This window comes from Nesoenas mayeri, assembly GCF_963082525.1.
Source record: "Nesoenas mayeri genome assembly, chromosome: 1".
Taxonomy (NCBI): Eukaryota; Metazoa; Chordata; class Aves; order Columbiformes; family Columbidae; genus Nesoenas; species Nesoenas mayeri.
In genome coordinates, this window is record NC_137541.1 from 37,816,833 (window position 1) to 37,842,843 (window position 26,011).

Sequence of the window (26,011 nt, forward strand, 5' to 3'; positions counted from 1 at the left end):
AAACTTTCTTAAATACCAGTGTGCAGTGTTAAAACTATTAAAAGCTGTAGGGATGTAAATGATGACATGTTTCCTTCTTCATTCTCTAAAGAGTAACTGTGGTCAGTGCATTGGATTAAGGGATGTTCTTTAACATACTAGTATTCAAACAAAGCTTGAATTTTGCAGCAGAAAATGAGTTGCAAGTTTCCTGTGAGGTCATCTTCTGTAATAGTGGAAACATGAGACCAAGAATTTTAAAAGAGGTTGATGTGCTGTTTTAAGTTCATATTGCCCAGAGGAAAACTTAGGCCCAGTGATTACTTGTGTTTGATTTCTGTTGCTGTAGAGAATGTGATTTCTTCTTCTCTCCTTTTTCTTTTGTGTGTGAGATGTACTCTGACATTGGGATAAAAATAGTCTTGCTTTAGTCAGCCTATGTGAACTCAAATTGCAGGGTTTATGCTGACCTTTTTCATACTGGTCAGGTTTTACTCTGACTTGTTCTAAAACCTACTGAAAGCGGTCATTTCCTTCGTTGACTCCAGTGAGCAGAAGCTCAAGACCCTTGGAGTGTAGTATGTGTTCTCTGAACTATAATAGTAATCTGGTCCAATAATAATTTATTTGAATTCCATATCAAAGTAGGGCCATGTAAGACAACAGAAAGATGGAGTGACTGTTGTCTCGAAATAAATTGCGTTTTTCATCTGACATTACAGCAAGGGATTTGGTGAGTGATTGATCAGTTCCAAGACAGCAGAGTCACCAGTGTGAGAAAGGCAAATGCTCTTCCACAGTCACACTGGTGAGAGTTTTCAAACAGAAAGAGAAGTCCTAATACTGCAGTGCAGTGCACCTGCAGGTCTTCATATGCAATATCATAGTTGTCATGGAAGTCTAGGGAATGTGACAAGTCTATTGAGTATCTCCATCCTCTAGTCAATGTCCTTGAAAATGAAAGTAGAATTTAACATAGAAAACTGCCCAGACTACAAAATCGAGGCTGAAAAGGGATGCATTTACTTTATGATGTGTTTTAAAGGTCAGGAGATGGGAAAAAGTTGGTATGTAAGAGGGGGGCAGGGAGGGCACAAATGCATTGTACTTTTGATCCATTTGTATCCTGAAGTATATGGCTTTTTTTTTTTCTTTTTTAAGGAGTGTGCAAACTGAATGCAACGTCTGTCTTTTTTTTTTTTAATTACAGGAACAGTTTACAGCAATGAGAGACCTATACATGAAAAATGGACAAGGTTTTGCATTAGTATATTCCATCACAGCACAGTCCACGTTTAATGATTTACAGGATCTAAGAGAACAGATTCTTCGAGTCAAAGACACTGATGATGTAAGCATCTCTAAAAATGCTTAGTGCATATATTTACAGTTTTCATTACAGATATTGTAATGTATACGCTGTGATTGCTTAGCTTCCAAGCTTTAAATTAAAAGACAAATCAACCAGTAGATGTGTAGTACAGAAGTGCAACTCTTAAGGCAAACTGAAAAAATTGTAAGTTGTCACGTGGCGTATAAAGATAATTCTCTTTTTCATCTCATCCTTTAAGATACTCTTTGAAGCTGTATGTAGCCTTATTCACTAGTACTGCAGAAGACATTTCTGAAGTAACTCTATTCTCACCTCAGTTGCTATCAATGAAGGTTAAAAAAAAAATACAGTTCAAATTTTCTCTTTGATATACCTACTGTTTATGGTATTTTAAAAGCACAAAATTCTAAGTTTTTGTAGAGGACATTACTGTAAGCTTTAAACTTGCATGTTATGTAGCTTTTATATTGTGTGTGTGCTTGAAAGTAAATTTAGTCATACTATTTCCACACAATTTCACTATGTGCCTTTTAGCATGATTAAAGCTATAGAGGCTAAAACATTCCAGTTTATAATTGATTAAAAAAAAACCTTACTGCATTTGTAGGAAGTGAGTAGTCTGTTAATAAAAGAAAGAAAAGTATTTCAGATGTGAAACAGCAGTAAAAGTGTGATTTTTTTAACAGGAAGACCTTGTAGGTTGCAGCTGTCAGACAGAAAATCTTCCTTGAAAAAATAATGTAAGGGATGAACAGTTTAAGTGTGCTCATCTCATTTAAAGTGTCCTCACGGAAACTTTGATCCCTTCCTTACTGCATGTATCCACATATGCTGCTGCTGCCAACAGAGACAGAATGTATTAAATGTTTCAGTTTCAGGGAAGTTTGTTGTGACTCTTGTGATACAAACTGCCTTGCACTTTGTTAAGTGTAAGCATTTTTAAGTCTTGCCTATGTTCAGCAGATTTCTTCTAGAAGTGATTTGTTACCCATTATCACAAATGTATCTGAAAAAAACAGTATTTAAGTAATAAAGTTTTTCCTGTGCCAAAGCTTAGGCATGACTTGCTTTCTCAGTGGGAGGAAATTAAACAAAATATTGTAAGCCTTTTTTTGAGCACTTGAGCTTGGGACAAACTTAGCTATGTCCTTTGAGTAGTAAAAAGGAGAGGAGGAGGAGGGAAGGAAAAAAAAAAAAAGCTACGCTTTGTATGATTGCCTTTTTTTGCCATAAGGGTCAATTCAGTGTTTTCTGTAGTTATTTTGATAAGCTATCATGTTTCTTTCCTCTGTGTGCATCAGCTTACTAATAAGAACTTGGAGCAAACTGTTGCTGAAAGGAGTGCAGATAGGCTGGAAGCAGAGGAATGGTGAAAGGAGATTTAGTGTCCTTCATCATGCTGCCCAGTACAGCCTACTTTTTCTAGGATTGCTGAACATGTAAGAATCTTGTAGCAGATTCTTCAGTAGACTTCTTGATACCTTAAACATCTAAAAATGAAATCTCATTAGGTCTTCTAGAAGATGTGAAATTTTTTCAGTTGGCAGTGTACTGAATCCTCAAACCGTTCCTCCCACGGCCCTGCCAAACAGCAGGCAAAAAATGCAGTCACGTTGCTTTGAAGATTAAAGCCTCACACAACTGTAACCTTAAGTTTCTGTTACACCAGAGCTTGATTATTCCAGAAGGCCAGGATCCTCTAAGGATTCGGGTAGGGTTTTAGGTGTGCGTTTACATTGTGCCTTCCAAAAATGTTAATGAATTCTTTGCTGGTATTGAATTGTTTTTAGGTGCCTATGATTCTGGTTGGCAATAAGTGTGATTTGGAAGATGAAAGAGTTGTGGGAAAGGAACAAGGTCAGAACCTAGCAAGGCAATGGAATAACTGTGCATTCCTAGAGTCTTCTGCAAAATCAAAGATAAATGTTAATGAGGTAAGGCACACTACCCATGCAGGGGAGGGTGCAGGGAGAGGAGGACGGGACACTGAATTCTGTTAACCAAACATTACAGTCCATCAAGAAGAAAGTAACAAAATTATTAATAGCATTCACTATAATAGACAAAACTATTGTGAGAACTTGTGAGTTGCTTCTGCTAATGGATGTAATTAGCTTTGATATAGGACTTTAAAAATTATATTAATTGTAGTATAATTAGTTTTCAAATTGTATTAATATGAATTTTGTATAAATACTTTTTTCATGTTACATTCCCTAGTTGATATAATCTCTATCCACTGAGAATGCACTGCTAGACTTCTTCTTTCATTTTTTAAAAAATACCTTTAAGAGAGTGAACTCCTTAAAACCGATGGATTCAAGTTATTTGGTATTAATTTATTTGAAGTGGTAAGGACAAAAACTCTTAAGGATTTTGTCCAAATTAGTTGATTAGATAAGAGACCTAAATAGGTACTCTGTAAAGAAAAAGGGAGGCACAAGCCTCTCTGCTATATAGCTACTTATTTATTTAGCAGGAGCTAGGTGACTGATCAAAAACACGTGTGTTTTTGGGACTTGCCATAGCCTGTGCAGGCTTATCCAGTGGGAGTGCCAGCGTAAAGAAATGGATGCAAAAATTTTTAGAAAAAGAAGCTGAGTGTTTACGTTTCTGGAACAGCTTGAATATTATGATAAACCCTATAATTTATTGTGTCTCCTGGAAAACATTGCTGGCAACATCAGTCAAGTTAGAAGGGCCTCTGTTGCAAGACTTGCATGTAATCAAATGCGTATGGTGGGTTTAAGCACAGCTGATTTTAAAAATGAGTGATGTGTGTTTAATTACTTGGGAATTTCTGGAAACTATTCAGTTTTTCTTAAATACAGATTAATCAGCCTAACTGTATAAAAGTCATCTGTTTAATAAACCAGAACTTTCATCAAATACTAAAAGCCTTTGTTAGAATGTTTGCTGCTTTGCAGCCAGTGCTTAAGAAGCTGTTAGAATGGCTTTCGTATGAGGACTTCCTGGATTTAGGAGATGCAGAAATAATTGGAACAATGTCAGTTATGCATGAAACAGATGCTGTTTAATTGTGGTGTGTAGACTTGTCTCAAATTAGCCTTTCAACCAAATCATGTTCCAATTACAATTCTAGGAGATTCGAAGTGTGAGTGAGTCTCATACGTGAATTACTTTTCTAGGAAATGTTACGCTTATGTCATACTGTAGTACTAGAGAAGCTGCTGGATTACTTTAAAAGTACTGAAGTCTAGAAAATTATCTGGAAAAGCACAATCTCATTTGAATACAGAAGACTATCACAGACCATGCAGTGTACTTGAGTTAACATGAAAATGTGGAGTAAAAACTTACTAAAGCTTTCTTTAAAGTAATACTTTTGGAGTGATTTGAGTTAGGAGAAAGCTGTGGCCTATTTCTTGAACTTGGTGCTGAATTGCAAAGTAATAGCATATAGTAGTTGATCATTGTGACATACATCATGCATGTTCAGATAAGCTTGACGCAGAGACTGCCTTGACACGCAATTATCTTAAACAGAAAATAAACAGGTATTAAGTGTACAATTTAACTTTCTGGCTTTGTGATAACTAAATATTTACAGGGGTTCTGGAGTATGCGAGTACATTATGTGTGAAGATTCAAGGCTTAGGGTTATGAGAAGCCTCTTAATTCCAATAACCAACTGATTTTTATATTTACAGATCTTTTATGACCTTGTGCGACAAATTAACAGAAAAACTCCAGTGCCTGGAAAAGCACGCAAAAAGTCATCATGTCAGCTACTTTAATACATAGCTGTACTGTAGCTCTGAGCCAGGTAAACCGTTTCTCTAGAAAACAGACAACAAAAGAAACTAAACAACTGTAGTAGCTGTTGATGCAAACCAGCATTGAAAAGTCTTGATTTACATTATCACAGAAATTTTTATGGTCTTTATTTTGCTATTCCAAAGTCAGAACTATAAATGTATGCAAGATATACTGTTCACACTAGTATCAGTTTTTTTCAAGCTTCAAGGTGTTGGTAGTGCTCAAATTAAGGATGTTTGTTCTGATACTTCAAAACTTGAGCTTTTGGAAACAAGTTGGTTTTTTTAAATCTGATAAACTGAGCAGGAACTCAATTATCGGGAATGCACACTGTAAAGTATCACAGTTTGCATGTTAAAATGTCACTTCTTGCTTTGAACTCCTGCATAGGAGGATGATGTCATAGGAATGTAGCTTGCTTTCTTTGGACTACGTGGATATTTTATAGGCTACGTTGTAATTAGTACATTTGGAAGAGAACGGTGAAGTGATCATTGTAACACTCCAAATATTTAACCTGGAGCTATTGGTTATTAGATCAACTTTTACTCATTGGCAGTTGGCTAATGTTCTGTGTGACTAAATCTATGCATTAAGAACTATGCTGAAGGCTCAAGCAAGCTCCAGCGTGCTCCTTAGCAGGCCTTTTCAGAAGGCAGTCAGCAGGCTACAATTTTTCTGCAACTTGTTCCTGGGCAGGTTGTTTCCCCCTTTCTACCTCTGAGCCTTAGGATGGCAGAGGTCTATCTTGATTGACCTGACATCAGGCAAGTTGTCTGTTTTTCTCAATTCCCTTCGGTTTTACTGGACATGTGGTGGTTCAGGTGCTTCAGTACTATGATCCGTTATTTTGTCATCTGATAGACCTGTTCGCTATACTGGAGGATCCTGGTAGAACCATAAATTGCAGGCTTTTATTAATATGTAGATAGTGCCATGCTCAACTCTTTTTAAAACTTCCTTCATTTGTATCAGTTCAAAGTTAAACTTAGAGGGTTTCAAAAGCACTAACTGAGGATGGCAGAAGTCGCTGCTGCAATTCCTCATCAGGGCTTTTGATTCAGGAGCTTTGATCCTCCAAATGTGTTTTTGTTTTTGAAGTTGCTGGAGCTGTCATAGTGTAAGCAGAACTAGTCCCACCCATCAAATACTTACTTCCACAGTTCAGCTGGGATTACCATATGTATCCTAATTCAGTTTTACTAATTGAGATAGTTTATTATTTGTGTGTACAGTAGAAATCGTATCTACTAAAAAGAAGTGCTACGGTTATGTTCTGTTTGCAAAGAACTGTGCTAGTTTCTGCTTTAGTTCTTTTAACTAAAGAGCAATGACAAATAGTTGTTATTAATACTAACCTCTTGTTTTGTTGTTACAGGTCTGAAGAACTGTTGCCCAATTCAACAGTGCCAGCATTCCAACTTTATTAAACCTACCAACATCTTAAATGGACTTTCCTGTGGTGGTACCCTTTAAGAAATGGATGAAAGCTACTACATCAGTTTGCACATTCTAATCACTTTCCAGTGTCATGAGAGATTTTTACTTATAAATATTCTAAGTGTATGCAACTGGTAAAACCAGAGCCTACATCCAGTATTACTGATAAGAGACATTGTTCATCCTCCAATGTTGTACATGTATGAAAACTGTGTACTGTATACTTCAACAATCCCCACTTTCTATTGGAGAGTACAATAATGTAAATCCTAAAAGCACCACTATTTTAGCATAATAAAAGAAAGTCCAAAGAGCTCCTATATAGACTACTCCAGATAACTTTGCTTCATCGGTATTTGTAGCTTATTGTAACTTTTTTAAAGAAATACAGGATCATCATCATCGTATTGTACAAAAGCGCTTTGATTAACACAACAGCTATATAGTTTTTTAATTTTAGGAAAAACCTGTGGAGACAGTGACCTAGTCTTTAAGAGTCCTTTCAGTATAACGTCTGACTAAAGACATGGCCTTTAATATCTGTTGGGAAGGAAATGTCCAGACTTTTCAACCTTTTATTGTATGTTTCCTTTTCCTTGTTTACATAGGGAACAATGTTTATAGTTGTGTGTACAGTGGGGGTCTACAACAAGAAGTGTATATTTTAAAACGATTTTTTAATGATTTAACAATTTTTTGTAAATCATTTTCGGGCTTCTGCAGCTGTAGATTCTCACTGTGAATTCCCTTGCTTGCTCATGCATAAGTGTATTTGCAATACCAAATATACAGGTTTAGTACTTTTGCCTGTTAGTGATTGTTTTACATGTGTAACGTTTTGGTTGAGATGTTAAATGGTGGAAGAGTACTGTGGATGTGAATGTGGGAAGTAATTTTAATCATGTGTAATTGGTCACAGGGCCTAAGTTGCAGTAATTAACTTTTGCTGATTTATTTAACAATGCCTTGTTGCTTTGTATGCATTAACGTTTGGGTGTAAAGATTGTGTGTATATCCAACAGGGAGCCACAGTATTTAAATTGACCAACCTAATGTTACAACTGCTTTGAGGTGGCCAAATGTAAACTAAAAGCCTTAATTAAAGTGGTGCAATTTTGTATGACTTAGCATCAGTAGTTCAATAAATTTGGATTGCCATGCAAGGGCTTGCATTACAGTTAAATACTACTTGAATGTTTTGTGTTTTAGTAGTGCTGGTAAATATTGATTTTTACATCTCTTACACAGTGCAGATTCATACATCTTAGGACAAAAAGGAACCATTATGATTTTGTCTTCTGACAAATGTATACCGTAAACATCTCTTCTAATAGCATCCCATGTGTTAGGGTGGGTAAATTTCTGATTGAAGGAAATTCCACTTACAGTTTTGGATTTGGAATATTCCAAGTTCTAATGTAAGGCAGAGTCTAACAGAAAAATATCTCTTCAAAGGTCAGACTATCAGTGGCTGTTTTGGAAACTTAAAACAATGTTGCCTGCTATTTTCCTTCTTTCCAGGAAGAATTAATTGTTAAAATTGACTTAGTGTAGCTGAAAAAAAAAAATCTTGGGAGAAAATACAATTTTTTTGCATGATTAAACCATATTTGTTTGGTTTCAAGGAAATCTGCAGAAGAGCACTCTTGTAGTATTGAGTGTAGAGTTTTGCAGACTAAATGTCTGTTAACACTGTTGGACTGTAAAGTGGAATGCATGGACTGCAGATGATTTCCTGATCTTGGCTGTGCTCCCGAAAATTAATGTCGCACCCAAATAACTTGGTACCTCCTGTTTCTCTGGCACAGAATTATCAGAGCTTGTTCTATTCCATTCCTGCAAATTCAATCAGAGAAGGTTAGCTAATACCAGTAAGCTCTGAGATGGTTTATGTTGCCCAGAGTGAATTAAGGAGCCCAGCTGATCCTTCCTACTGGTAATTTCATCAGTCATCACCATGGTTTAATAGAGGGTAATACACTCTTTCACTGTGCAGAGTCAGAGTTAAGGCTGAAGTTCCTTTTCATTTACCATTAGAAACCAGAGCATGTGGTTGATGATCCCTGTAAGCATCTCTTTTGGCACTTTCTGCATCTCGATTGGTCCACAGAGAAGATGAGACTGGAGCACTGAATGCTCTAGTTCCTTTTTCACTAGGTACCTTCCTTCTTGATGAGCTAATCAGTATTTTTCCTTCCTTTCAAGATCTGCTTATTTGGGTCTTAGAACATGTCCCAGTTGTCCTTTTCTCTGTGTTCTTCTTAACGTGTTTCTTTTTCCAGGCAGCTGTACAGATGGCATTAGGTAGGAGGGAAAGAAAATTCTTTGATAACAGCAGAGTGGGGACCCTGGTCTGATCTCCATGTCCAGCCAAGGAGTATTGCTGATGGGGAACATCAGGCTGTGGCCTGACAGCTCTGTACTGAAGCATTCTTGGTTGCTCTGTGGAATAGCAAATGCACAGTTTTCCAGCACTGGAGGTAGTCAGTTTGGTGAAGCCCCAGGAACGTAAAATTTTTAGGAACTCCAGGTTTTACCATCTAAAGATTGTGCTAAAAAAGTGAAAAATGCTTTTGCACCCTTATAGTTGGAACTTAGGCCAGATTTGTAAAATCAACACATCACCCAGGTAATATCTAAAAACCAGTCTTTTTCTCCTTGAAATCTTAGGCAGGCTTCAAGGGAGCAGTGTCCTGTCCCAGTTGTTAGAGGGAAGATGCATGACAAAATAACGTTGATGAACATGAAGCGTAAGGAAAAACACATGAAAGAATTTTCTTCATATCCGAGTAATTGTGGCATAAGGAGCTGTTCCCACTGAGGAAGTGGAACATCCAGTTCCACACAGGAACTGGAACTACGTAAGCAGTCACTGCTTCTAGAAAAGAATCCTGTCTGCTGCAATTTTTGAATAAACTTTTACATATCTTCATGATAAATGCTTTGTGTACCGGCGCTTAAGAAGTTCACGCTTGAACTACTTGTACAGGAACAGAACACTTCTCATAAAGCTTCAGATGAAAACATGCATAATTGAAATTTTGAGAACTAATGCAGTAACTTTCCAAATTCAGTGTTAATACCCATGTATTACTGCTTGTAAAGTTAGCTTAAGCTTACAGTGCACACAAGGGCTGTGACTGCTCTATTTCCACCCTAATCTGAAATTGGTATATGTCAGTATTTAAATGTCTGAGCTTTCTACGGAAAAAGTAATGTTTATGTCCTGAAATATAGAAGTAGTATTTAATGGAATTGCACTCTTCCTATTAGGATTCTTCTTTCCTTGCAGTATAAATTTTTCTTAGACCTTACTTTGTTACTAATGCCCTATTTCATTCTCAAGTTATTCTGTGAAATGAATGTCTACTTGCATAACTTACAAAAATATTTTGAGTTTTTGCAAGATGTTTTCAGATGCCCAAACAAATGCACTGTAAACTCAAAGTAGTATTGCTCTTCTGCATAAGAGAACGTAACTTCTGGAAAAGTATTGTAGAATTTGTTTCATAATATGTACTGATGCTGTGATGCTAGAAAGCGGAGGTGGGAGAAGAATCCTGCTGGAATTTGGATTAAACTGTGCATTTTTTCTCCATTTCTGGTGTAATGAGAGTTGCTGTTTCCTTGTGGGTGAATGCAAAAGATGAGGATTTTCTTCTTGTAAAATGCTAAACTGTAGATGAATCAAACTTGATGGTTTTTTTTTTTTCAAAGTTTTCTAATCTTTGCCAGTTTGGGGAAAACTTAGATGGGGAGAAATTTTGCCACAATACTGTACTAATTCTAGATAGACTTCAGTTTAGACATATCAGCAATAGAAAGTTATTTCTAGATGTGAATAGACCACAATAGTGGTGTATATACAGTTGTCTGCAACACTTACTTTTTGAATTGAGATATGAAGATGTAGCCAAGCATTTGCATAGACAAGCTTTTTGCCCAGTGTTAAACTGCTGTCCCAACAGCATTAGGTACTTCAATTCATAGCTTTTATTTTGCCCATGTATGGGGAGGAAAATAGAAGCAAAGAAAAAGTTGCTTAAATAAGTAACAAAATGCAATTTTATCTAGTTCTTGCATTAGAGAAGCAGAGCACTTAAATTAGGTTCTTATTTCTGAGTCTCAAACACCTTATATTTTTCTTTGGAAGGTTTATGAACAGTTTGAAGAGTCTTAAACCCCCTAATTTAACTTATCTGTTGTAGAAAGTAAAACTTTGCAATGATACTTAAATTTATTACAAACTTTACATTCATAGTCTGGAACTATAAGCAAAGCTGTTTTGTAGTCTTGATTTTGTTCCCCGTGTTGCAATATCAGAGGTTCAAACAACAGATAAATGTGGATTTTGCTTATTTTTTTTTTGCTTTTACTTTTTGAATACCTTCCAAAACCATTTATTTTCAGAATTTTGAATCATCAAGAGGGTGGCTGCTTCCTGTTTTCAATGAGATATTCTTTAGGGAGAGATTTGTGAATGGGGAAAGGAATGTCTTCGTAATTCCACTGCACTCATTTCAGCCTCGAGAAATATTAGTCCTGCTGACCAACAAGCTCTACAAGTTCATTGTTTCAAAAAAGTTCACTGCCACCAGGATTTTACTTTTTCCTTTGAGGTTGTGCCTGGGGTGAGCTACTTCATTTGAAAGACACTGTAATTTCTAATTAATTCATGTAATTTCCTTTGGCTAACGTAAACTTGCAGGGAGGGGGCATGTCTGCAATATTGAGTACGGAGTTAAATTATAGTAGTAGTTATAGTCCCTTCTTAGGTCAGTATACTTTGCTTTTTCATATTCTGTGGCATTTTTACCTTCTAAATCTAGCAAGGAGGAGTCAGTAACTTCACTCCTGCACTAAGTACAAAAATCTACTTGTGAATTCCCAGCTCTCATAAACTGGGTTTACTGCTTGTGATGTCCTCAGTGCAACAAAGACCCCTTGGCACTACGGTCATGATTTTCAGACACAAATAAAATTACAGCTACAAATTAATCTCTTTATTTCTCCTTTTTAATAAGAAAGGGGTTTAGCTGAGCTTCCTTAATAGGATTATGCATGGGGATCAATTTGTTCAGGGTAGGACCACCAGAAGACGTTAATTTGAGAGTCAACAGAGGTGTTTTAATACTAAGCAAGCACATAAACACTTCAGTTAAATTATTGAGATTGGTTAAAAAAAAAAAATCCTTAGATTTAAACTTTATAAAGTAAAAAGTCACACTCTTCCAGGAACGTGTTTCAACTAAGAGAAGATGGGCTAAAACATGAGCTTTGTTCCTTCTCTTACAAAAAGGCAACACATAGTTCAGGTTCCACTTTTTTTTTGTACTGAATGCAGTTGTGCTGCTGTGACACTTTACCTAGGAACTTGGCCATCCTCTTGCTTTCGATAGTTCTGAATTAAGACTAGAATTTGGTATATGCAGGTGTCATGTTTGCAGCTTCACAATGCATATGGGGAATTTATTTCATTTGTGAGCTGTCTATATTTAAACATATGTTGTAAAGGGTAATTTGAGTTAGTCTGTTTAATTTTACTCTAGTATATCCTGAACGTTAACTTAGTACATCCTGTAAACCCTGATAATTCCACAAAAAGGCAGTAAGCAGCAGAGGAATCCTGCGCATCGGCAATAAACCTGTGTGTTTGTGTTAGTCGCGCTACCTGCTGGGTTATCTTGGCTTGTCCTGCCTCTAAGTACGGAGCGTTACTACCCCTTGTGAGATTCTGACAAAACCGCTGTAGTTTAGATCGGTGTTGATGCAAATATGTGAAACTTCAGATGGGTTTGTAATATTTAATTTAAATTCAGAGTCCTTTATGTCATGGTAAAGAAAAATTGTATGTGAGAATTGACTGAAAATTTGTATTCCCTCCTGTTTCTTGGAAATGCAAGATGCTTGCATGAGACTTCCAGTTCTGGTTTTCTCCTTTTTTCCTCCTCTTTCCCTCCTGTTGGATAAAAATGAAGTAGGATGCCAGTCAAAAAATACTGCCAGAAAACACCGTTTCCCTCTCTTGTACCATTACTGGAGCCAACTTGAAGCTTCTAAGGTGCTCTCCCAGCCTGCGTTTAAGTTGTTAATACAACAAGTTCTCAAGGCTCAAATATTTTTTCTTTTACAGTTTGTTTGTTTGTTTGAGTTTTTCATTAAAAAAACCAAAACAAAAAACAAAACAAAACAAAAAACACAGAAAAAACCAACACATACACAAAAAACATCAAACCACACAACTCCCAACCAACATACAAACAAAAAAACCCAAACCAGTATGTTATGGTCTTAATTTCTCCTCAGCTTTATTTCTTTTGCTTTCTTCTCATGTCATTGCTTTGAATAAACTTGAGATGGCATGCAAAGGAAGCGTTTTCTCTGTCATTGCATCTCTCATTTGTTAACACTTTTCTGCCATGAGAAAGGGTCAGCCTGAGAATTGAACCGGGTATTAATTTGTGCGTTACTCTGTTTGAATTTCGCACTGCACTACAGAGACAATAATGCTGCACTGTTTTGTAAGGATGTGTTGACAGGTAGAGTCTATTAAATATGTAGTACTGAATTAGAATAGTCCTTTCAAGCTTCTTTTAGTTTTCTGCCGTAATGAAGGTTGTTGCCTTCATTGGTGTGTTCATTATGTCTTTCTATCAGGTAGAGTAACTTATTTTATTTTTTTTTTTAATCTAAAACTATATTTCCTGGGTGATTCATCTACTCTCTCAGGGTCTTGCACACCCAGCCTTCATCAGGCTCCTCAGCTTTCTTCTTCTGGTGAAGCCACCTGAGGTCAGGCTCTCCAGCAGCTTCACTGGGACACCCAGCTTGGGCATTTCATGGGTATCTTAAGCAGCCTATGGGACTTTGTATTATCTTCGCTTTTCTGCCCCTTTTTTTTTTTCAGATGCATCCTTCTGTATGACGAATTTACACGCCCAATATGTGCAAAATACCCTCTGTAGCCCCAAATACACCCGAGTACTCGCCAGTTTTTCGGAACTTGTCTGTCTACTGAAAACGCAGTTTGGGCCGTTTTCATTGTACCAGAGTGCAAGTAAACGAACTGTCAGTAGCACCCACTCACTTCCACTGCTGCAGCAGTAACGATGTTTTCCTGTGGTTGAAAAAGCACAGGATCCATTTTGGGGAGGAACGGGAGCAGCAGTTGGGGAACGTTGTCGCTTTGCCCAGCCAGAGAAGGGCCAAGTGGCCGCACACGGCGGTTACGGCTTCAGGTCTCGGTGCCTGTACCCGAGTCACACCGGGAGGGACGCGAAGAGAAACACGAACGAGCGTGTGAACTGCTGAGAACAGCCTGGTTTTGACAAAGTGAAGCCCAGGACGGAGGTTGCTGCAGCTGAACGTTTAAGAAAACATTTTCGGCATGAGATTCGTCTTTCTCTGTGGAACGGCATAACCTGAACAGCATCTGAAATGTTTCAACTATTTTTATATATTTTTTCGGTTTTGTCGCCTAACCCGGGATCCCACTGCCCGGGAACCGACAGAGCAGAGCGACATTTTCCCGGGCAGCGAAGGCAGCTCTGCCCGTCACCCCCTCACCTCCCCCGCGGGCCGGCGCTGCCTGCCCGGCTGCCCGACGGGGCTCCCCGGCCGCCGCTCCCCAGCCCCAGGCTGCTGGCCGTGCCGCTCACAGCTGCCCGCCCCTGCGCACCGCCGGCTGCGGGGCCGCACCGCCCGGAGCGGCGCAGGCGCAGTGCGGGGCCCCGCCCGGCGCGGGCGGAAGCTCGCCCGTCTCCTTCCGGGCCGGCGCAAGCGGAGGCGGGAAGGCTGGAGCCGGGAAGGCTGGAGCCCGGAGCGCGGGTCGGAGGCCGCTATGGAGCGGTGAGAGGCGGGGGAGCGGCCGGCGGCGCGCCCCGGGGGAGCGCGGGCCCCCGCGGGTGTGGTGTGCGCTGCGCGCTGCGCGCTGAGCTGACCCGGCCCGGCGCATCCCCCGGCGCTGCGCTCACACTGCGGGCTGGAAACCGCAGCGACGCCGGAGGAGTTTCTGAGGGGTATCGCGGGCTTTTGTGTCACCGGGAGCTTTCACTCTGCTTGATCTTTTCTGGAATGTACCTATAGGTTAAACTGACGTTGTTAATTACGCAGGGCTCATTGAGCCGGGCCTCTGTAGGGTGCTCTGCAGACAGACCTGCTAGGGCAGGCACAGCTGCGGCCTTCACAGGCCACCGGTGGCTCTTCCTTTGCCTTTTAGTGACTGGTAACCGTATTTTCCTTTTATGCGAGATAGGTGAAGTTTCTCAGTCTGTGGTTATTTTGTGTATCTGAAGAAAAAAAAATAGTAAAACCATGTTATTCTTTCAGTTGAATTTTTCAGTTCACAATTGAATTTCATACTGTTGCATCTCTGACTAGCTTTTTTTTTTTAATAAGAAAAAGTCTGTTGTGGTGTAGAAGGAACAAAGTGTGGGTTCTTAGAAATACTAATTTTCCCAGGCTGATGAACAATACTAGATGTTCTGTAGAGGAAACTGGACATCAACACTAGAGTTAGAGGTGACTTAGACTTCATTTAAGTTTCCCAGTTGTGGAGTTACTTGAAGCAACAAAAAAAAAAATCTTGTATGTTCTCCTTGGATTCACTTGCTTATGTTGTTTCTATGTTGCTGTTCTCTAGAAATGTTTTTGAAGATGTGTCATCCCCCCATGATGCAGAGATGGCCAGACCTGGATGGAAGCAAAGCTCTCAGAAAAGAGTCTCTAGTATCCTTCTTCTGTAAATATTTTTTTATCTTCTTTTTAATCATTGCTTGGTGTGCTCATGAGGTGTGTGTAATTTTACCACTGCTTTTATTTTAAGCATGTTGAGAATGGTTTTCAAATACACAGTAAGTTACTCTTTGTTTTATACCTGTTTAAAGTGAGACATGTGAATACAGTGTGAAATTGTTATCTGGTTTGTGAGGTATTCTGCAGTAAAAATTCTGCTATTGAACTGTCTCATATTTTCCCCTTCTTTAGCCTGTATTTTGTATGCTATTTTCATGCATTAAGAAGGAGAAAAACTCAAAATCAAAGTTGTTATTGCAGTATCTGAAAACTAATAGAGAGGGCTATTAGTGAATGACTGAAAATATGACTGGGAAATCTGGATGAGTTTCATTTAGAAAAATATTCTGTTTTCAGCAGCACTGTACATTACTTGGCCTTTACAGCAGAACTTAGGAGCCAAAAGATGCAATTCTTTGCCTTTTCACAGAATAGTGTTTCCTCTAAATGGAGTTTTCTCCCCCCTCATTGTCATCTCAAACTGTGTCAAAGCTGTTGTAGTGATGGTTCAGAACAGGTTATTCAATGGATTTCAGGGAAAGTAAGAGATTGTTGAAATGCTTTTATGATCAGTTCTTGACTACAATTAGATTGATTATTTTGGTTGCGGGCTAAATATATTTGCAGGGATGTTGGATTGCCTACCTCCTAAACTTGTGCCACCACATTTGTGTAGTGTGGGGTTTTTGACAGTTTTTGTGGGCTTATGAACTCAGGTTGACATCAGCTCAGAGAACTGTTTCAGCCATAGCTAACTCTATCTCTGAGTTTTTGAAAAATAGAAGTTTTATTCACTCCATTTTATGGTTTTATGCTCTTTTGCATGTATTATGTTATCCAGAGTATTGTGATTATTCAGTGTATCTTAACTTTCCATCCACAGTAATAGGAAGAGGAGTGCACAGACATAGATTTGTATTTCCACAGAATTTTTTCTCACCACTTATTTACAATAAGAAGAGAATAGTGTGTAATTTGACAGCTAATATAATGGTATTTTTCTGGTTATGATAGCAAAGGAATCCAGTACATTTGCTTGTCCTGCTGCTTTTTCCAAGCAGAATAAAACTAGGGAGATATTTGCCCTGATTATATTGCCCCTAAGAATCGTGATCTTGGACACTGACATAATGTAGGATACTGACATAAAGTAGGATACTGAAACTTTTACACCACTGCTTCTTAGTAAACCATACCTACAGCACTGACCCTAGTTTCTTCCAGGAAGAAGCAAAGTAGAGAAACAGAGGCTTTTTTGTCAAAGCCATCAGCATCCTGGAACTGAGAGAGGATTCAGTCTTAGATTTTCTTTTTATGGTTTATGTAGTATAAAGAAGCTCCTCCTGGGCAGAAATATTCTCTTTAATCTGAGCACTTATGAGCAATGAGGAGTCCCAGACCTGTTGTGCTCATATTTCTGAACTTTACTTTGCAGCATCCCTTTTAGCCCTCTAGCTTTTAAGCTTTTGGTGAAACATTTTGTGACATAATTCAGATTGATGAATGGGACTTTCTGCTTTAGTCTGAAAGACAAGATGTGTAATCTTTGTAATATTTGAGCTACAGCAAATTATTTTCCATTTCCAAGTATTCACAATCATTTTGCATAGACCCGAAAGTGTGTTTAGGATACTGTTTCTTAACTTGTTTATTAATCAGTACTTACATCACTGGATGACACTATTGGAAACATGACGCCCAGAGGACACTTGATTTCCCGAACTCCTAATTCATTACTTCGCCAGCCAGGTAAGACTATTTTCTGTAGTATTTAGTTAAAGGAATATTATGCTTGGACTGCATAATTTATAACAATTCATAAGGAGAAAGACATGGATGCACTGTAGTGGGTCCAATGAAGGGCAAGAAAGTTGATGGGGGAATTGGAGCATTTGACATAACAGGAAAGGCTGAGAAGAGCTGGGATTGTGTTTAGCCTGGGAAAGAGAAGGCTTGAGGGGGTCTTGTCAATGTATATAAATACCTGATGGGAGAGAATGAAGATACAGCCAGGCTCTTCTTGGTGATGCCAAGTGAAAAGACAAAGGCAGAACAGGATATACATGGAATTCTGTTTAAACATAATAAAATACTTTTTTTTTACTGTAAGAGTGGTTGAATACTGGAATTGATTGCCCAGATGGTCTGTGGAGTCTTTGTCTTTGGAGATAACCAAAGCTGACTGGATGAGGTCCTGAGCAACCTTTTCTAGTTGACACTACTTTGGACAGGGTGGGTTGGAGCAGATGATCATCCAAAGGTTCCTTCCAACCTCAATTACTTGGTGATTCTGTGATTCTGAAGTTAAATACATTTATAAATATGAAAAAAAAAGTAGCAGTCAACATATGTTCGTATGTTATATATTTTATATATTTATGCTGTTGCTGAATGTCAATGGATTTTCGCCTTTCAGTTTTTTGGAGGGTGTTTGAGCTTCATTTTCTTTGTTTGGCATAAGAGTATGTCCAATATCATTTCAGTTTCTCCGATGTAACATGTTGAAACTGATTCTAGCTTTACTAGTCAGCAGTCTAGGTTGTTGTTTCCTTTTTTTCTGCAGCCTTCTTTTGGTTTTGCAGGAGGTTTTAATTCTTCAAGATTGTCTGTTGTATAGTGTCTGTCATGTAAAGTCTCTTCAGGTATTTTTTCCATCCTTTTTCTTCATGGCAGGTTAAATCTGATGCTGACCTTTCTACCAGGTGTATTTATTATTTGCCTCAGTAAATTATTTCCCTCTCTGCTAGCAGGAGAAATAGACAGTACATCTTGTAGAAAGGCTGTGGAACCACACATGGTGGCTAGGGGCAGATTGCCCTGAAACATCCCAATCTCACCTCCTGTGTTCTCCATCACCTGACCTGTACTAAGTGTGTTGGGGATTATTCCCAAACTGGCACTGGTGCAAAGATACCAAGTTCCAGAGGGGGTTCCTGGCAAGTTCTGTGTAGCCTCTGCTTCATCTCATTTAGGGTGATATCTTAGTGGCTTCTCTTTTGGCAGCCAGCAGCAAAGATAAATGCTGATAGCATCAACCTTCTTCTCAAGCATGAGCTACTCATGTGTCAGCACTGACAGCTCTCACAATGAACAGGCAAGTTGTTCTTAGTGTTGACTTGACACTAAACATACTGTGAAGAGGTCTGTAATCCTCTTAGAGCCACCCTCACTAGTTGTGGCTGAAGTGAAGAAACATGCCCATTCCTCACATTTCCCTGTTATCACTAGGGTTTATCTCCCTTTTCTTTGTCAGCCTCTTCTTGTAGTCTTTATTTTGTTGTCGTTCAGAGAGTTGTGTAAGGGATTCCTGTTTTTTATATTCATCTAGTCATTGTGCTTTCCAGCAAGTTCCAAGAGGATAGTTGTACCTTCTGCTGCTTCACATCCTCCTTTCAGGACTGCTTCTAGATGAGTGATGTGTTAGTTCTTTTTAAGAGAGAAGCGTTGTGTGTCATACTGTGATGGTCAGAGAGCACTTCAAAATCAAGTAGCTTTTTTCTCACTTTTATCTTCAAATTGGAACATGTGCATACCATCTTGACCATTATCTCTCATCAGTGAAGATCTTTATTTCCGTTAGCATGTTGATCCAGCAGCTTGCCATGATTTTGTCACTGTGAAGTTTCTATCCGTTTTCAGAAAGTTCAACAGTACAAAATTCCAGTAAGAGGTAGCATACAGTTTGCTTGTACAGCAGCTGCTCCCAAAAATATAGAGTCAGTTGAAAGTAGAGGTCACAGATGCAAAATACTCTGATCAAGAAGGTTTAATGTTGGGCAGTTCTGTTCATTTGCCTGGCTGGTCATCATAGAGATGTTACATCAGGAGATGTTACTAGACAGCATATATTCTGTAAACCTGCCACCTGTTTTTTAACAGACTTCAGAAGGATGATTTCTCATTTCTTAATAATGATTCTCTCTGCAAGCTTCCCTAAACAAAGCTGACAATTATCCACATGTGTGGCTATGATTTGTGATACGCTTTATTCAAGCAGCATTAGGAGTGGGCAGGCACTCCTTTCAAAAGGTTTACTGTTTGACATACCTGCACGTCCAAAGACTGCTGCGCTTCTCCCTTACAACCCTGTGTTTCTCCTTGGCTTCCTGGCTTGCTTCTGTTTTACCTCTGCCACTGCCTTGTACAGATTTTCTGAGTCACAAGTGTCATCTGCTACGTAGGCCAAAGCTGCTCCTCTTTCTAACTGTCTGAATATTATGCAACAAACAACACATTGGCATTTTCACTTCTGTTTCTTTTCCTCTTGTACAGTCCTGTTCCTACAGTGGAACATTTGAAGTGTTCAGATGAACCACATCCATTATCTCCCTTCTTGAGGACAAGGTTTTTTGCTCCTAACTGTGGATTTGGGGATATTAGAAACTGTATTTGAGAATTATAGAACGTAGTGATTTTCTGCCATCCCATAAATTCCTAATCCTGGAGTGTATTGTGTCATATGTGTAGGGGGGTTATAACAGTTACTTTCTGCTACCGTGGAGAGGAGAAGTATGACCTATTAACATTTAAATGCTTTGATCTACAACTTCAGAGTCACACTGTTAATGTTAGCAGCCATAATTCTGTCTCTACAGATTGGAAATTGATTTATCTCTTTGATCTTCCATATGCCTGACTTTCACATCTCAAGAGTTTAGGGAAAATTTGTGGTGATTCAAGATACGTGCTAATACAAGGACAGAAACCTTTAGTTCTTCAGCTTTCTCCATCTGTGTGAAAGTTATGCATGGAAAACCAAATTTACCTATTGATATGAAGCCTTCCACTTTTTCTGTGCCTGTTTGCAATAATCTTGGCCCCTTCGAATTTGAAGGTCTCAGAGATTTGATGAGATACACTACTGGTGATTTTCAGGACTAGGGGAATTCCAAGAAAGTTCTATTTACCTCAGTCACTGAAAAAAAAGTGCCATAGGCATTTGATCTTCTTCTGAACTGCTGCATAGTGTCTGGCATCCTGGACGTGCTCTGTATTTTGTGGTCGTATATGCTGTTCTAGGTAGGAATCTTTGCCTCTGAGTCTAACAGTCCTCAAGTCCAATAGAAAAAATAAGTTATCTCAATGCTGACTGAACCTGTCCTGTTATCAAGAACTGCTGTTGAGGGTTATACAACCCCTTCACTCTCCAAATTTGTAAACAAAACCTTGGGACTATGTGTCATTCCCTCTTTACCACTGTTGACAAAGCTCCTGGTTTGGCTGTCACAGTCTTGATGCAACCAATGTTTTTAGATGGCTTCACAGACTGTTTTTGATAAGGGGACCAAAGCAGCCACTGTCTTGATGCAAATTCTGTGGTGTTTGGGCTGTCTGAAGGTCTGTTGTGGTGGGGCTCCCTGTTGTCATAGGATATGGCATTTATTGTCTTGCAAAGCAATGTCACTGTTTTTAACATGGGTCAGATATTCCTGGGAACGCTAGCCACCGATGTGCAGGAGTATCCGGAGCAGATGTAGTGCTTGGTAAAGCAGACTTGTGGTTGCCTTTTGCTTCAAGGGTTTGGAGACCAATTTCCAAAAAAGAGCAACTGCAGAGGTATTGCTGTTTGTGGTCATGGTGTGTGTTTACCAGTGAACTCTAGTGAAGTTGTGTCACATATTTGGTGCACATATACACTCAGCTTCAGCCTGGTTTCATACTTCTATCAGGAGTGCTGCTGGTCTTGAGGAATTGAAATGACGGTAGGCTTTGTCTTTATGTTTATATATGCTCTGCTTGAAAAACTAGGGCTTGAGTATGCTCCAGACTTGGTCAATGGGGTGTTTATATAACTCGAGTGTAATCAGATGTGAAGATTATGAAGTTCCATTATTGGTAATTAACCTCCTTATTTCTAAGTGTTGTTTGGCCTAAGACTTGTTTTTCTTTTATAATTGGCATTTGTGGGTTTGGTACAAGCCTTCTGATGAAAGGAAAATGAAGATGGACAGGAGCAAGTTACTTCTCCATCAGGTTGTTTTGTCTGTTTCTTCTGTGACTGAGCAGGATTTCATGAATACTTCAATATCTGTTGTAAGAGTTCCTTTGGAGCTCCTTGATAAAGCGTAGTGGCTTTACCTTTTCTTTTCAGAAAAGGCTCTCTCTCTTTCAGGTACTGCACTAACTCGAAGCTCAATGAAGTCATCAGATATGTCTGCCATCCTGGGAACAGGAGGGAAATTGCCGCTGATTCTACCATCTCCTGGACTTTACAGCAATCTGTCAATGGTAAGGTGGTTAGAGCACCTTTTTCTCCTTTTGTTCCTGTGAAACTGATAAGAAACTACAAGTTTACAGTGTTTCAGTGCTGTTTGCACTAAGGACAAACTGCAGGTGGTACAAGCTTGCTAGTACTACTTCTGGTGGTTGTTACTAGTATTACTTATTACTGTGGTGTTCTTTGGGGTGTGGCAGTGAGGAATAATAGAGGCATTTAAGAACTTGCTAAACACAACACATGTGTTAAGCTAGTCCTTATAACATCAGCTTGTGACTACAAAAATCTTGACTTTCCTTGTTTACAAATTCTTCAAAGACAATTGTTTGACGTTAGCAAGTTAAATCTTCAGAATTTTTCTTATTTTAGCACTCTCCAGTGTTAGGCTTCACTTGGTTGTTAAAGTTTGGACTTCAAAGAACAATGTCTTCTGATGACTTTTCAGATTACATTGATTATCTTCTACTATGATGTCTTTGGAAAAACACTGATTAACAAAGTTATCAGTAGGGATGTCTGAAGTATTTTATCGCCATTTATTTTTAAATTAACTCAAAACAAGTTAAGAAGTCTCTGTGTGTGCATTTTAATTCATTCTCCCTTCCGGTTGTTTCTTTAAATTAATCAGGTTCTGGGGCCTAGCTGATCAACATGTATACAGCTCTTGGCAGTGGCATTTTTCCATTCCTTCAGAGCCTCTTGTCATTCTGTAACGGGTGTTTTGTGAGTGGAGTACATTTTAGGTTAGCATTTAGTGCTCTGACTTGAATCCAGTTTAGATTAGGAGGGGGAAAATTGAGACTAGACAAAGGCTTTCACAGGAGAGTGATGGAAAAAAGAACTTAAAATTGTGTATCGTGGAAATATACTTGCTGGTAGATAAGAACACTTATCAGCCCTTCTCGTATTTTCCTCAGAGACCTGACATGATTTTACTGGAACAGAGTTTCTCATTATTTTTACTCTATCATCGGAATGCTGTAGCATTCTGTTACAGTTGGATTAGAGGGTAATAATGGCAGAGGAACACTGTGGGTAGAAACAGGAGTGTGAAAGGAAGACTAACAGGTATATGTTCACAGTTTTCGGATGTGCTTAAGAAACCTCTGCAGCAATGTCATCTGGTTCCCTGTTGTTTGGATGGGACCATTTTAAGAGTCTGGAAAAAGAATCAACCAGTACTACATCTCTAGGTCCCTGTGTAGTATTAATTACTGCTGAGAAAGGAATTGCTGTCATGGAAACAGCTATAGGAGGCTGTCCTGTCAGTGCAGTGTATGTACAGTCTGTCTTCTGTTTTGGCCATTTTGTTGCTCTGATGTCTAATATCAAATACCTCCCCTGAAATAGCCCCAGAAAGATATAGGTATGTCTTTATTTCCCCCTTTAATATTCTGATACCTGCTATTATTTTAAAAACATATTGCTTCATTTGATCAAATGGTTTTGGGCAATGCACAAAGAAGGTTGAAAGGCTGGTAAATGTTTCTAATCCAAATTTTAACTATTTTGTTTAACTGACAGCTGCTTTACAACCTAATCAATGTTATTGTGTCTCTTTTTACTTTGAGGCAGAATACCTAGTAAACGTTTAGCATAAAGCATAATAGAAATGAAAGTTTAGAGTGATTATTTGTTTTAATATGAAAAATGATACAGTGTTCTGAAGTAGGTCATCTTTTAGATTAGCTTCTACTTTAGTTGTTTCCTGAAAAAAACATTCAGAATTTCTTCTTTCCAGGTTATATCTTTTCAGAGCCATTTCTTAAAAGCATAGTTGCACCTTACCTAATGGCAGTTATTTCACCATAAATTTTTAGAATTGCTCTGTTTATACCACTCACAGAGAATGAAAACCTTGAAGCTAGGCTTATAATAGTCTGAGATTGCTATTTATTTTCCTTATGTTGTTGTTATGATTTTAGTTGGATGAAAGTAGCTGGACAATGGCACTTTCACCTCAGCAGACAGGAATGTTTGCCAATCTAGACATGTCCAATATGACAGAAGATGTCACAATGAGCGCTGTACTGTTGCGTGAGGATGATCCTGGGGAAGCTGGTGAGACAATATGAAGTTTTCATAATAATTGACTGTATTTTTTATTTGCGGGATATCAATATATGGTTGCTTTGGGGTTTTTTTTCTGTGTTAAAAAGTTCAGAAAGTTAATCTCTTCCAGTTTTTGGTGTTTTGAGAGTTTGTGTCTTCTGTGGAACCTGATGGCACAAATAGGATGCTTTGGTGATGTAGGGGACAAACTGGATTAATTTTGTGGCGATACACAAATGAGTTTGTTGTTAAAACTTTCTCAGGTGACATGTTTACAGCAAAAGTTTTAGAATTATTTGACATACCTCATAGCTTTTGTGTATCTTACTGTCTTAGCTGATAAGTTCTTCTGACTTACGTGATATAAATAGTTCATATCATCATTGTCCTCATTTAGATTTATAAAAGACAAGATGCCTTCTTATCAGAAGGGCTTTTTTTGTAGCATATTGGGGCTTTTTTTACCAAGTTGTGTCTGACTAATGTGTCTGTTTCTTCTTTAATCTGTTCTAGCTACTATGAGCATGTACTCAGATTTTCTGCATTCCTTCCTGAAACATACATCAACTACAGTTTTCGATCTTGTGGATGAGTATGAAAGTATTTGTAGCAGTCAGGTAAGTAGTTTGCTTGTTTTTTTAATTTATTTTAGAATAGAATCGTAGAATCATTTTAGTTGGAAGAGACCCTCAGAATTGAGTCCAACCATAACCTAACCTAGCTCTAGCACTAAACCGTGTCCCTAAGAACGTTGTCTAAATGTCTTTTAAACACCCCCAGGGATGGTGACTCCACCACTTCCCCGGGCAGCCTGTTCCAATGCCTGACAACCCTTTCCATGAATAATTTTTTCCTCATATCCAATCTAAACCTCCCCTGGCACAACTTGAGGCTATTTCCTCTTGTCCTATCACTTGCTACTTGAGAGAAGAGACCAACCCCCTCCATGCTACAACCTCCTTTCAGGTAGCTGTAGACAGTGATAAGGTCTCCCCTCAGCCTCCTTTTCTCCAGGCTAAACAGCACCAGTTCCCTCAGCTGCTCCTCATCAGACTTTGTTGCCCCAGGCCCCTCACCAGCTTCATCGCCCTCCTCTGCACTCTCTTTAGTATTTCAATGTCCTTCTTATGATGAGGGGCCCAAAACTGAACACAGGATTCAAGGTGCAGCCTCACCAGCACTGAGTACAGTGGGACAGTCACTTCTGTAGTCCTGCTGGCCACACTATTCTTGATACAAGCCAGGATGTTGCTGGCCTAAACTGTTTTACAGTCTCTTCCCTAAGTACTGTAGCTATTTTTCTTTAAGCTGAGAAGTCACAGTGCTTAACATAGATAATTTAAATCTTCCAGCTGGTTGCAGTCTTATGAGTCACTGAACACTGGCATTGAATAACATCTCTCTCCTCATACACTACTTTGGCACAGGAATACCCATTGTGTAGCTTGCTGAATGCTAAAAATGTCAACTGGATGCCATTCCGCTGCAAGTGTCAAGAGGCAATAAACATGAGCAGATATATAGATTTTTTTTAATGATAATAAACTGGATTTAAAAGTACTTACTTCTCTTGAGTATAAGTAAATAAAATCATATTATGATGTTTTAGGAGTTTTCTGCTACATTACTAATAAGCTGACAGTAGAGGACTCAATGTTATATCTAAGGTGTCTCTTCTCTTAGACAGTTTTTATTTGATTAGCTGTTGACTGATAGTTTGGGATCAGCAGGGATTGGCAATTTGAAAGAAAGAAATTGTGATTTTTCCGTCAATATGTGTTGATCATAACAGACGGAGGTGGGCAGATTATTTTTTTAAGAGACTTCATACCTGTGTCTATGTTAACAAAATACATTTTTGGTAGAGGGTTGCTAGCCCTGTTTTGTGCAGATCTGTTGTTGTGGCTGAGTTGGACAACGTCGAAATCTTTAATGAGATGTGTCCCACAATTATGTGCCCAAGTGGGCAGCAGATGAGTGGTCTGTCTTGATTTGGTGAGAGACTTTCTTTTCCATTTCAGCTCAGAAGTTCCACCATCTCAAAGAATGATCAAGTTCACATTTAGTTTCCTTCTCAGAATCACAGAATGTTAGGAATTGGAAGGGACCTCAAAAGATCATCTAGTCCAGTCCCCCTGCCATAGCAGGAACACCTAGATGAGGTTACAGAGGAAGATGTCCAGGCGGCTTTTGAATGTCTCCAGAGAAGGAGATATTAATGTACATGGAAGAAAGTTGGTTATTTTAGTGTTTTGGTTTTTGTTTGTTTTGTTTGTTTTCCAGTGGTTGCCTTCGCTTCCTCACAGTCTTTTGATGCCTTTTAATTGATCAACATAAGCTATTTTTATCCTGGATTTGTACAGTACCTTGCAAAACAAAGCTGTTCTCTTGGTTTATGGCCTCTAGGCTGTGTTAGT

The 26,011-nt window shown here is 38.7% G+C and overlaps 2 protein-coding genes across 5 annotated transcripts in view; both read left to right on the top strand.

The window, feature by feature from the left end:
- RAP1B (RAP1B, member of RAS oncogene family) overlaps positions 1-10,130 on the top strand; it is a 33,180-nt gene extending 23,050 nt beyond the window's left edge. For all 3 annotated transcript variants that reach the window (XM_080345996.1, XM_080345995.1, XM_080345997.1), the window contains 4 exons: positions 1,190-1,330; positions 3,103-3,246; positions 4,984-5,099; positions 6,471-10,130. In XM_080345996.1, coding sequence (XP_080202122.1) covers positions 1,190-1,330; positions 3,103-3,246; positions 4,984-5,070 — 372 coding nt within the window. In that variant the 3' untranslated portion in view covers positions 5,071-5,099; positions 6,471-10,130. The remainder of the gene's footprint in view (positions 1-1,189; positions 1,331-3,102; positions 3,247-4,983; positions 5,100-6,470) is intronic.
- A 4,181-nt stretch (positions 10,131-14,311) lies between these two features.
- Positions 14,312-26,011, top strand: part of NUP107 (nucleoporin 107) — a 30,959-nt gene continuing 19,259 nt past the window's right edge. The window contains exons 1-6 of one of the 2 annotated variants that reach the window (XM_080363361.1): positions 14,312-14,380; positions 15,174-15,259; positions 16,985-17,074; positions 21,438-21,553; positions 23,468-23,603; positions 24,108-24,211. In XM_080363361.1, the coding sequence (XP_080219487.1) occupies positions 14,373-14,380; positions 15,174-15,259; positions 16,985-17,074; positions 21,438-21,553; positions 23,468-23,603; positions 24,108-24,211 (540 nt within the window). In that variant the 5' untranslated portion in view covers positions 14,312-14,372. Of the gene's footprint in view, positions 14,381-15,173; positions 15,260-16,984; positions 17,075-21,437; positions 21,554-22,170; positions 22,266-23,467; positions 23,604-24,107; positions 24,212-26,011 lie in introns of those variants that run through there. The other variant, XM_080363362.1, reaches the window with a different exon arrangement.